Raw genomic sequence first — 12364 nt, forward strand, 5'->3', positions numbered from 1 at the left:
TTTTTCTAGTTACTTGTATATAAGAGTGAATCGGTTCTCTGTTCATTTGTGACGCTGAAGAAGAGTGATGGATGTCACTCGAAACGTCCGGAAATAAATCCGATAACCGATCCAGTAGTAGAGTTTGAATTTTCTTAAGCTTGTGTTTAAACATTGTCAAATACATAGTCCACACAATATATATAAAAATCTGTAGCATGCAACCGTTTGACTTAAAAGCATGTGGTTTGCATTTACCACCAGAAGGTCTTGACGAAAAAGACTTATATTACACTTTTTTACATATATGTTCATTTTTTCTTATAAATTTCTGTATATAATGTCTCAGGCGAATTATTTACACTAAGTACTTTTTTTATATTTAACAAATGTAAAACACGACTCTACAAGTTATTCTAGTACATTGTATATAAATGTGAAATAGTTTACGTATTGGTTTGTTTGCCTGCCTGCATACATGTGGTATTGGGGTATAGGACACACACTACTCGTACATTAAACAATAAGGGAAGAAAAAAATCGAGGTAGATTTCCCTCTGACTGAGCAACACGAGATAACAAAATGCATATATTGTTAAATATACATGCCTTAGATAATTAAGTTTTACATAGAGATAAATTGGGCTTTTTACATATAGGGGAGACATTCTATCTTTCCAGGCTGTCTTGGATTTTTTTTATTAATGAGTCCCTTCCGTCTCATGGCTCAAGCTTTAATGCCAAAGAAAAATATTATTATTATTATTTTTTATTTAGGACCATGTACATATCTATTTACTTTTTAACTTTGTTAAGATACAGTATAGTTGTAAATTAGCATCTGCACATAATAAGTGAGGCACATTATTTACACATAATGGAAAACTCTCTAAATGACTCAAAATATTTTGATACATGGTACTCTACATTCTCTAACATTCTTATAAATGAAACAATAAGGAATGTCAAGGCAAAAAAATCACATGTAGAAGCTTTCATTTCAAACGATCCATGAGCTATACAACATAACTAAGTAGTTAAAAAATAAACATACATTCATTTGATACTTCAGATCATGGTTGTTATATTTTGTCTGACGTATTTTGGCGTAGAGGGAAAATATTCTATATTTTCAGGTTCTCTTCAATCTGTTTCATTAATGAGTTCCTTATGTCTGATGGCTCAAGCTTCACTGTCATAATTGATGCTTCTTCGTACAATCTCAAAGCTTCTGTTTCACAACCAAGAAAGGCCATGTTTGCCCCCATGTTAGTAAGTAAATTGGCAATGTGAAGATGTGCTTTTCCCTGACCATGTATACGCCTGAACATCTGCAGTGCCTCTTCGTAGTAGCTATTTGCTGTCTTGTGATCACCAAGACCACACCAGGCTACCCCTAGGTCGGTTAGGATGTTGGCGATGTCAGGGTGTGGCGTTCTTTGACCATGGATACTCCTGTACATCTGTAATGCCTGTTCGTGGTGCCTGATAGCTTTCCTACGATCAGCTAAGTTGAGCCAGACGCGTGCCATGGTCGCCAATAAGAGGGCAACGTCTGGATGTGGTGTGGCCTGACCGTAAATGCCCCTGTACAACAACAGTGCCTGTTCGAGGTAGTCGACTGATTTCCTGTTTTCACCAAGGTCCATCCAGGCCTTCCCCAAATTAAAGAGCACTGTGGCTACGTTTTGATTTGCCTTAGTCTGACCACTCCTATACATCTTCAGAGCCTGTTCAAAGTAGCTTATACCTTTCCTGGTTTCACCTAAGTGAATCCAGGCATCCCCTAGGTTGTTGAGCGAAGTGGCAATCTTAGCATGTGTTGCAGTCTGACCATGGATACTCCTGTACATATGCAGTGCCTGCTCATGGTAGCTAATAGCTTGTCTGTAATCACCATAACAGTTACCCCAGACTGTCCCCAGATTGCCCAGAGACATAGCGATATCAGGATGTGCTTTGCTTGGGCCATGGATACTTCTGTAAATTTTTAAAGCGCTTTCATAGTGAGCGATCGCGTTTGTGTAACCATTCAAATTGTTCCAGGCTGCCCCCAGGTTGTTATGTATATCTGCAATAAGAGGATGCTCTGAACCCTTACCAACGATAGTACGACACATTTCCAATGCCTGTTCAAAGTACTCGATACCTTTTCTGTGATTCCCCATCGCATCCCAGACTTGCCCCAGGTTATTAAGAGATGTGGCAATATTAAAATGTGCTTTGCCCTCACCATAGACACACCTGTACATGTGTAATGCCTTGTCATAGTAGCTGATTGCTTTTTTGTAATCACCCAGATTGTACCAGATTAACCCCAAGTTGTTTAATGCAGTGGCAGTTTCAGGGTGTGGTTTTGTCTGACCGTAAACATTTTTGAACATCTGCAGTGCCTGATCATGGTTGCTTCTTGCCCGTCTATATTCACCAAGGTCATGCAATGCCATGCCCATTGTTGTAAATATATTGGCAATGTCAGGATGTGCTGTATCCTCACCATAGATATTCCTACACATCTGAAGTGCCTGTTCAAGGTATACGATAGCCCTCTCGCTGTCTCGAAGTTCACGCCAGTTCTTCCCTAAAATGCTAAGTGACAGAGCAATGTTAGGATGAACTGCATATTGGCCATAAAGACTCCTTGTCATCTGCAGTGCCTGTTCTAGATAGGCGAGTGACTTTATGTAATTACCAAGACTGTGGAAGGCACATCCAAGGGTGTTCAATGGTATTGCAATGTCAAGATGTGTGGTATTCGGACTGCAGATAGTCTTCTCCATCTGCAGTGCTTGTGTTGCATAATGGATTGCCTTCTTGGGATCTCCCATTCTTTCCCAAAGTGTCCCCAGTCTGTTGAGAGTGGTTGCAATATTACTATGCGCGGTACTTCTACCGTATACTTGCCAAAACATCTGCAGTGCCTGGTCATAGTAAGAGACCGCTTCCTCGTAGTCACTCGCCCTTTCACAAACTGACCCAATGCAGTACAGTAGCTTGGCGATATCAGTTTGTGCTGCGCCATCCCCATAGATTTTCTTTGTCCTATCTAGGGCTTCTTTTTGGTAACGAATCGCTTTCTGATGGTCGCCAAGCTTTTGCCAAGCATTTCCCAACAAGTGCAAGAGAATCGTTCTATCAGTGGCCACATCCTCACTTAAGGCCTTGTCTAGAAGCTCGATGGCCTGCTTGTATTCACATAGCTCAAAGTACATCCTTGCTTGGATGTCAGAGGAGGAATCATACAACTCAGGTATAGAGTTGACTGTCTTCATTTCTTTCAATTTGGACAGAAATGCTTTAAGGGGCAATGCAGTGTAGTAGTATCGGAATAACTGTTTTTCATTCGATAGATAGAAAACCTGCGTCACTGCATTTTGTTGCGATTCATCCTTGCTCTGTACCGGCAACTCCTTTTCACCAAACACTGATTTCATAGAGGCCAAAGCTGACAAGTTTTCCTTCTGCCCACCGTTTGCAATGTACGTTCTGAGTCTGAGTTCTGCTGAGATGCTAACCAGCACAGCTAGATGATGTGCATTTTCAGCACTGACAACTTTGTTCATCTTCATTTCGTCTATAGTCTCCCAAACCGTTGTAGGCATGACACCTGAAGTTAGTGCCAAGCAGTCTACTGCCAAAGCTGGGAAGCGATACAGTCCCTTTTTTACATCCATGATCTGTGCTTTGACTGTTCCCGTGTCGTTGAATCGTTTAATGTTTTCCATCAGTGTGTCCTGTGCCAGTTCAATAGCCATTTTGCCCCCATTAGCTTGAAGTATCTTAACAGTGATGCCCATGTATATGTCAAACAAATTCTGGTCCCCTGATATCAGACATGGGTTTCTCAAGACAGTAGAAAGGTGGTAACCTTTTTCCAGATACATTGTGACATCATTTTGTAACATTGAGGCCATGTTTCCTGGCGTACGGATGAGTTCACTGGGTGGTTCAGTGTTTGTTCCCTGCCTGCCCAGTGGAGTCTTGCTTGCTTTCGGCATGGAGCCGTCAAATGCAAACCCACGTGGTGTAACTGAGTCGTGGTACCAACTGTCACGGGTTTTTTTGGAGTTGAAGTCATTGAGAGATTTTATTCCCAAAGCTGGGAGAATGGTTTCACCCAGGTTGACCACCTTGAGATGTAAAAAATGGGTGAGTTTGCGGAAATACGCAAGGGACTCTTCACTTTCGTCTTCTACCAAAATGGCAAATTCCAGGTCTGAGTATGGAGTTACCAGCCCTGTGGCCTGAGAACCCAAACCCATCAGGGAATGCTTACAAGGAGGGGGGCCTATTACTGTCATACACTCTTCTACAAGTAGACTGATGAACTCCTTCCTATCTGCTGCAATTCTTTCAAACAACTGCCTGACAGCCTGAGCTCGCTTTGCCTCTGTCTCTTTGACACACGAGTCATCTGCATTATGTACATAGGGATCCAGCTGCTGGTCAATGGTTTCCATCTCCAGCTTGATCTGGTCCCGTATTTCCTTCAGCATTTGTTTGTGTTTAGCACTGTTGTCTGGAGTGACAGATTCATGGATACCCAAGGCATGTCTAACAAACGCCTTTTCTGTATTGGTGATTGCTATTCTTATCTTACCATTAACAGCTTCGTCTATTGACCTGACTATAGCTGCATTGTAGAGTGCTGCTGCTTTGACGAAGTCTCCCCCGTCCCCTGTCTGCTGACCTCGCTTACAGTAGACATCACCCAGCTTGCACAGGGGCTCCACCTCCGTCTGGTACTGCTTGGCTGTGGGGTCTAAACATACAGAAAAAAATTTGGCCAGTCTCTAAGTAGTTGGAGAGCCATGTTTTGGTAATGGTGGGTTTCTAGGACTGACAAATTTGCAAAACGTCGACAAACCTATATCAAATTTCATCACCTTTCAGGTAATAAAAGCTCATTGATGAAATTGAATGGAAAAATAGTTAAAAATAATAACTTAAAAAGAAAGGCTAAAAAACCAAAGGTAGACAATATGTGAACTGAAAGAAATAGGGCACAATTTTACTGAGTTTTCCTCTTACCTCTTACATGTGCAACCCTAAGTGCACCTGCAAAGTGCTTCTCTGCCGAGTCCAGGTCTTTTGTTACAAGGGATGCGTCCCCCTTGTTCAGGTAGTCTTGATGCTGACTAGAAAACAGAAGTCAGGCCAGGTCTTTGCTTTGCTTAAATTACAGGACTTTCGTGATCTTTTGACATATTGACTATGTATCTCAAGGCGTACTTTTGAAGTTACAACATAGATTATTGTTAGACTAGGCATCTTAGAAAATGCATTGTCAAAATGCAAAGTCCGCTGAAATCGTATACAATGAAATATAGTTAAATAAAGAATGACTGAAATATCGTTTCAAACTAGAAAGGCAGCTTTTTGCTTCACCACATCCCCCGTGGCTTGAGCACACACCCTGTACCAAAATGGACCTATCCCCCATCCTCACTCAGCCTTGTCCTATACTTAATTTACAAAACAAATGCTTCCCCTCTTTAAGAATGACTTCTAGTGATCCCAAATTATGTTACGGTCCAGTTAATTCAGCATCAATCCATTTAGTGATTACACATTATATTATAATGCATGGTCCAGTTAAAAAAATGGCAACACACATGTGCACTGTAACACACATTGCTATAGTAGATTTCCTATAGCACAGCCCAAAAGCCCATATAAAACCATTCCAAAGCCTGTATGAAAAACAATATGTCTTCACCACACCACTACGTGGTGTTGATGAAGCCATAACAATAATTCTCACCAGTTCGGGTCTGTATTGTCCTCAACAGCAGCAGCGGCTACATCTGTTCTGCTTTCCTGGATGCTGCTACAAACAAGATTCTTGATAAATATTGGATGTGGCTTATGTGATAACATTCAATGGAAGCCGGTGGGTTGCGCTGGAGGTTATTGCAATGGTATTTATTTCTAAATTTCAAGATATCCTCCAGTCAAATATGTGTGTGTGCATGTGCATGTGCGTATGCATGCGAAAGAGAGTATGTGTGTGTGTGAGAGATTATGTGGTAACTATTTTTCCCAACATTTATGTGCGTGTATCATATGTTTCTGTGTATTTGTATATGTATATATATTACGTAATACATGGATGTGTGTCCTGGTTTGTGTATAATTGTGTGCGTGTGTAGTGTGGTGTATGTTTGTGTGTGTGTGTGTGTGTGTGTGTGTGTGTGTACTGTATGTGTGTGTGTAGTGTGGTGTGCATGTGTGTGTGCGTGTATGTGTGTGTACATGTGTGTGTAGTGTGGTGTGTATATGTGTACGTGTGTGCAGTGTGGTGTATGTGTGTCGTGGTGTGTGTGTGTCGTGTGGTGTGTGTGTATGTGTATGCGCGCGCGTGTGTGTGTGTGTGTGTGTGTGTGTGTGTGTGAGGGCTGCCAGTACCGTCACAATGTGCCAGATTCTTACCTCCCTGAGGTTTGTCGATCGCTGGCAGGTTTTGAATGTTTCTTCAGTATTTGCTCTATGGTTTGGCTGCTTTCTTCTCTGTTCGGTGTATCTCGCAACGGCCGCTGCAAAATCCAACCAGATGTATTAATGAGTGTTCCTATCTTTGTAAATAGTTTTCGTGTTATGTGTCTCTACATTGTTTTTGTAGCAAAAAAAAAATCTAAGGCTTATCCTTCGGAATTACTCGGAATGCATGCTTACATTTAGGTTGGTGATTGACCAAAGATAATTGTATACATAGTCATTAATCACTTTCAGGTTCGACATTACATATATTACAAATAAGTCATCGGAATAATAAGGAAGCTTGATCATGGTAATTTTATCAAGTTGCTTGATTAATTTAAGATTACACGAGCACTGCCTCTTTGGTTTGAAAATATATTAATACATTCTACTCACACTTTTTGCTTCCCAGACTTTATTCGTGTACCTAATGCGATGGTGTAAAGTCTCTTCTACCTCAGGTCGGGCTGCGTGACCCATACCTTTGAGCAGAATCTCTATGAACAGGGCCTTGTTGTACATTGTGCCAGCCTTGATGAGTTGTGCTTTTTGACAAGTTTCCTTTCCCTCTGCGAGGTACAAATCCCCAAGTGATTTTAGGATCTCTTGTTCCACGAAGACGTCTCCTTTTGTGATGGCAGCTACTAGTTCTTGTGTGTATGTGTCCTCAGCAGACAGAAAGTCTTGTTTTGCTACCTTTTGGTCGATTCTGACACAGATTTCTGCTACTCTTACACAATTTTGGTCAGGAGTGCCCCAATAATCCGGTTCGAAATACAGAAACTGGGGAATGTACAATTGGAACAGTTTCATGGAGAGATTGGTCATGTAATCTAAACGATGTTTAAGTGTTTCTAGTATATTTTTATCTTTAAGACGCATCAATGCAGCACTATAGAGCGCAGAAGCCTTGTCAAATTCTGCTGAATGTCGAGCAAGTTTGCCTTTCCGTAGATGTAGGTCTCCAAGACTTTTCAGGACTTCTATCTCAGTAAAGTGATCATTGGCAATAATAGCTTCTCGAAGTGCCCGCCCATAGTTCACTTCTTGTCCGTGGTGACTCCTGAGGCACAACTCCAAGTTCTGCACCTTGTCTGCTAAGCTAGTCCTGTCGGTCTCAGACATGTCTTCCTTTGCTCCGATGATTGACTTTTGTGCACCTGGGGACAGATTTACTAATGAGAAGTTTAGTTTATTGCAAACTCTTGCCCGGGGGCTAATTGCAAGTCATAAACATACAACAATATCGAAACAGACTATAACTATGTCTAAAACTATGTCTGAAGGGTTTGACTTCTCTTTTGTAAACCGTGGAAGACGTCATGTCCCACCAAAATTTCCTTAATGTGGCATTATTTTACACTGCAGTGTTTTTTTTTTACTCATCGGTGGGAATTTAGAAAACAAGTGTTGCAGTTGAAAAAGAAATACTGGGTGGATCTAAATTTTAAATTGGTCATTACACTTCTGCACAACCAACATGTTCCCAATGTTGTTCTACAATAATTCATCAGTTATTCAATTATGGTATCAAAAGAATGTATTAAGTGGTTTCAAATTGGGTAATAACCGTCTGATACAGTTTTTTCATGTACCATTAGAACGTCTTAGAGGACATAATAGAACAATAAAAAAAGGAACACACAAATCCCAGGCCCTTACACACACAGCAGGAGGCATGATATAAAATTGCAGTCTGTATACTGTATGAAAATGGCCTTGTAATGGTTGGTACATGTTATTACAGATAGATTTGACTAGACTATGAGGTACGAAATTATAGTCAGTAAATTTCAAAGTAAAAGAAAAATGGATCAAAGATATTTACGCCAGATATGATCCCGTGTCCTTACGAATAAACAACAGCACCAGGAAGTCCCCACCCGGATACAACTTCCAAGAAATTACTGTTTACAGCGACAGTGGCTCAGGTATTAGGACTCTGACGTTATGTCAACATGCTTCAGTGAGAGCTGAAAGTGAAAGAGGTACCGACCCAGTTTCTGGCCGTAAAATAAACATTGGACTACAGCAGGACCAAAGAGGGAGTCCAGTCTGCAAGTTAAAATTAACGGCGGAGCACAACAATTGTTGTTCTGCACATACAGTACCATCTATATAACATCCTGTATACTATTTAGGTACAATTTGGGGGTATTTCTCGCATCACACCGCAGCGAAATGCAACAAATGCGGAAGTAACTATGCCACTGCAGGGCAAACGATTTTGGGATCTATGATCTATTTAAAACATGAAATTATTGAAAACTATTGTGCCAGGAATGCCAGCCGGACAAGGGCTAATAATAGTACTACCGATCTATTACTGAATTTTAGGGACCATCGGCTGGCGAAGTTTACTAGACCGCGAACATTGGGTCACTGTTGTACCTAGAACCCTGCTTTATGCAGAACTTTGCTCTGGATAGTCTACGCGTATTCAGAACCCTGTCTGGGGCAAATCTGCTATCCTTGTTACTTAGAGATTATCCAGAACCGTGAATGACACTACTGTTTATTAAACTCTAATCTATTGCAACCCGTTCAGACATTCAGCTAGATTTGCGGGGTTTTGGTACGATTATAAGTCAGGTTTCATGACACAGATTACCTAGTTACCTATCAGTGCCGTCAGACTTGTCTAATGCTTACCTGGATGTCTGAGACTCCGCTGGAACCTGCATAGAGACCTGTTCCTGCTACAGGCCTAGGTGGTGACTGGGGTTTTCTTCTGCTTTTGGTGGGACTTTCCGCTACGTCATTGCCGGAACTTTCCGTTGCGTCATGCTAATGTCAACAGTCTTTGTTACCTGGTACTCGTCTGGAACGCAACAAAGGTCACCAACGGCTTAAAGGTCACCCGTTACCTGATATGTTTACACCCAAAGCCTATCAAGATCACAGACAAGCTTCCTGTGTAAAGTGTGTGGACACATAGTTTGAGTCAATTGGAATGGTAGTTATGTCTTCCCTATATTCCTTGCAGTTTGTGATGGGTTCTGTGGTTAGATATTTATAATATCAACATGAATGATTCTATGGAAATATAGCTACCTTCAAGTCTACGTCTAAGCTACATGTACCCTTTGAGACAGGAGCATGTCATGTATGTATACACTGTTGGCTGGGTATACAACGAGATAATTCTTACAAGTAGTCAGAATATAAGTCCATGTCGCTACATGGTGTCGCCAAGTAATACTAAATGGATCATTAAGGTCTCATTCGTGAGTTTTTGTTAACTATAGCCGCCTATGGCAAAATACGTAACTTTACATAGGCCAAAACCAAATAATTTGAATGACAGCCATCTAGTCTATCCAATCAATTTTGAGCACAATGGCCCTACATTACGTCAAAAAATTCCCAACCAGATCTAACCCAACAATCTCTTTTTATTTATTTATAAACTGCACCTGGCCACTCTCCGCCAGAGGTCCTCCAGCGCTGCTACCTCCTGACCGCATTACCCATCACAACAGCGTGTAAACATCCGACCTGTCGCGCGGATGTCAACACTTACCCACTAATTTTAGCACATACAAACAACCTCTCATATCACAAGCGGTTTACGCCAACTGACTTAGCTAAAATGCAATTTCTGGCGGATATAAACACACATCCATACACGCATTTAATTTTTAGTACGATCTACTTTAGAGTACCCACGCGGAAGAATACCGGAATGAGACCTTAAGGTTACGATTCAAACATGCAAAATGACTAGGTACGCCCTTGCTACTTCTTTCAGCACTCCCTGTGGCTAGTGCCGTCGTTTGGTCCTTTGGGTCCGTGGGGCTAATATTGAGTCGAGCTTAAATGATTCAGGTATTCCGGTGCTTAGATACGCTAACCTTAGGTAATAAATGCCACATTACAGGCCTTAATATTTTAAATCATCTTGATGCCTATAATGTAGGTGCAAATGTTTCACTGGATAGACGCAGACACAATTTGTTACGTTCTGTGCATTTTATTGTTTTTGAAATCATTCTTGTACATCCGGCATTATATTTAAACTGTAAAATCAAGGGTGTTAGACCTCCATTCCACTAAGACTGTACTCTCATGGTGCTATATCTGCGATCTGAAATTGGTTGGAGCGCTGAGAGAGCCGACGTCGCCATTGTTTTCAATGTAAATTGATGTTTGGCTTTTGTGCGCTCTCATTGCTGTCATAGCTCGATTGCCGTTCTCGGCGCCCTCACGGCGATGTTATGAACCTTTAGCAAACAGTCGTCTGGGTGACGGCAATCGTATGGTGACATTAAGGTGATCTCTCCGCGCTCTGGCCGATTTCAGGTCACAGAGAGAGAGAAAGAGAGAGAGAGAGACGTGGGAGCGCCATTGTAGTGGAATGGGGTCTTACTTTAAAGCCTTTTTTTTAAAGAACCCTGTTTTGGGATCGGGCGGATCCAAAGGTCAATGTTTTTATGACTTTGTTTCAGGTAAGTATTGTAAAAATGTCTCGGTATGCTGACTCATTATTCTTTTTAGTGCTGTATACATAATGAAGATCAGGATGTGGCTAGAACGAGTTTTATCAACCCTCTACCATCTTTGATTGTTAATCCACACGTGGATGACAATATTGCTGGAGATTGTCCTTGTCTAGTACGTTGGGATAATTTTTGACCTATACTTCCATGCATTCTATAAGTGTTAATTTGTTTCAGAAAGAATGAAGGAATGCTAAGATTCACGCACCCCCCCCCCCACACACACGACGACACTGTACACACACACACACACAGACACACACACACACACACACACACACACACACGCACACACACACACGGACACACACACACACGGACACACACACAGACACACACACACACACGCAAGCGCGCGCGCACACACACGCACGCGGACACACACATATCGGCATGCATCTATACAAATGAATCAGACTTGTCCACATGAATGTCTCTAAAGTACTTTACTGTGACAAAAATGCATAGTCACAGAAACCTTTACATTGTATAGTAAGAGAAGCTATCACTCCATAATTAATCGTAAATGCGAAATAGAAACAACTTTGCATCATGATGGTCGGAGGCAACCAATACTTAATAATACATTATTTTAATGTTCTCTGTTTGCTTTCTACCATTCTGAAGCAATTTTCAAAATGCCAGTATGAATAAGAGAGGGATAATCTGAATAACACATACAGCTGTACCTTAAAACAATATATCAATGTATGTCCTGCTGCAGTACCTTAGAAAGCCACTAGAAAACCTATAATCCAACAACACCAACCAGCAATTATACCATACACTATAAAGTTAGTAATGCCCAGACACAGACACGGTAAAACGAAAACATAGTATTTACATTAGAAACCAGTTTTGCCACGATGATGAGCGTAAGAAATCTGGATGCTGTCTATGCTGGAAACATAAGACACATATCTTACGCATTAACACAGTTTGAAAGTCGTTTCGTTTCATCAACATAATTGATAGTGGCTTTGAGACCGGGTACTTCTACTTGTACACTATAAGTACAAATTCTAGCATACAGATATTGCGACCATCATACCTTTCGTTGCATTCTAAAATTCATGTGTAAAAAATAACGCAGGTGAAAAATTATTTTTTGCACAACTTGCTGTATTTTATAACCATGATACATCAATATTATAAATAAATTATATAAATTCTTTAAAATCATATAAAATAAATTATAAATAATATTGCTGTATCATGATGGGTATGTACCACCTCCAATGATTAAGTAAGAATCGTGTATTACAGTATGAGTATATGCGACTTATACAGATATTCAATGTGCTTAGAACTAGTCTGTACCTTTGAAATATCAAATCATTTGTTCAATTTAAAAAAAAGCACATGAACATGACAAGCATCCGAAACGAAGCCAAGCCGAGAAACAT

At 40.8% G+C, this 12364-nt stretch overlaps 2 protein-coding genes across 3 annotated transcripts in view; both read right to left on the minus strand.

Annotated features, from left to right (window-relative positions):
• Positions 1 to 144: 144 nt before the first annotated feature.
• Positions 145 to 9159, minus strand: LOC109476455. Of its 2 annotated transcripts, none has more exons than XM_019777389.1 (6): positions 9112 to 9159; positions 6856 to 7619; positions 6412 to 6515; positions 5744 to 5806; positions 5011 to 5117; positions 145 to 4741 (listed from the first exon to the last, which is right to left on the minus strand). In XM_019777389.1, exons 2-6 carry the CDS (start codon positions 7582 to 7584, stop codon positions 1104 to 1106), a joined length of 4641 nt encoding a protein of 1546 aa, XP_019632948.1. In that variant the 5' UTR covers positions 7585 to 7619; positions 9112 to 9159; the 3' UTR covers positions 145 to 1103. The 2 variants fall into 2 exon arrangements, with proteins under 2 accessions (XP_019632948.1, XP_019632947.1); XM_019777388.1 differs by having other exon boundaries at positions 5744 to 5809.
• Positions 9160 to 11697: 2538 nt separating this feature from the next.
• LOC109476451 overlaps positions 11698 to 12364 on the minus strand; it is an 8313-nt gene continuing 7646 nt past the window's right edge. Inside the window, exon 5 of the mRNA XM_019777382.1 lies at positions 11698 to 11706. Coding sequence (XP_019632941.1) covers positions 11698 to 11706 — 9 coding nt within the window. The remainder of the gene's footprint in view (positions 11707 to 12364) is intronic.

The sequence above is a fragment of the Branchiostoma belcheri genome, unplaced genomic scaffold, assembly GCF_001625305.1.
Source record: "Branchiostoma belcheri isolate BF01 breed outbred unplaced genomic scaffold, Haploidv18h27 scaffold379, whole genome shotgun sequence".
NCBI classification, from domain to species: domain Eukaryota; kingdom Metazoa; phylum Chordata; class Leptocardii; order Amphioxiformes; family Branchiostomatidae; genus Branchiostoma; species Branchiostoma belcheri.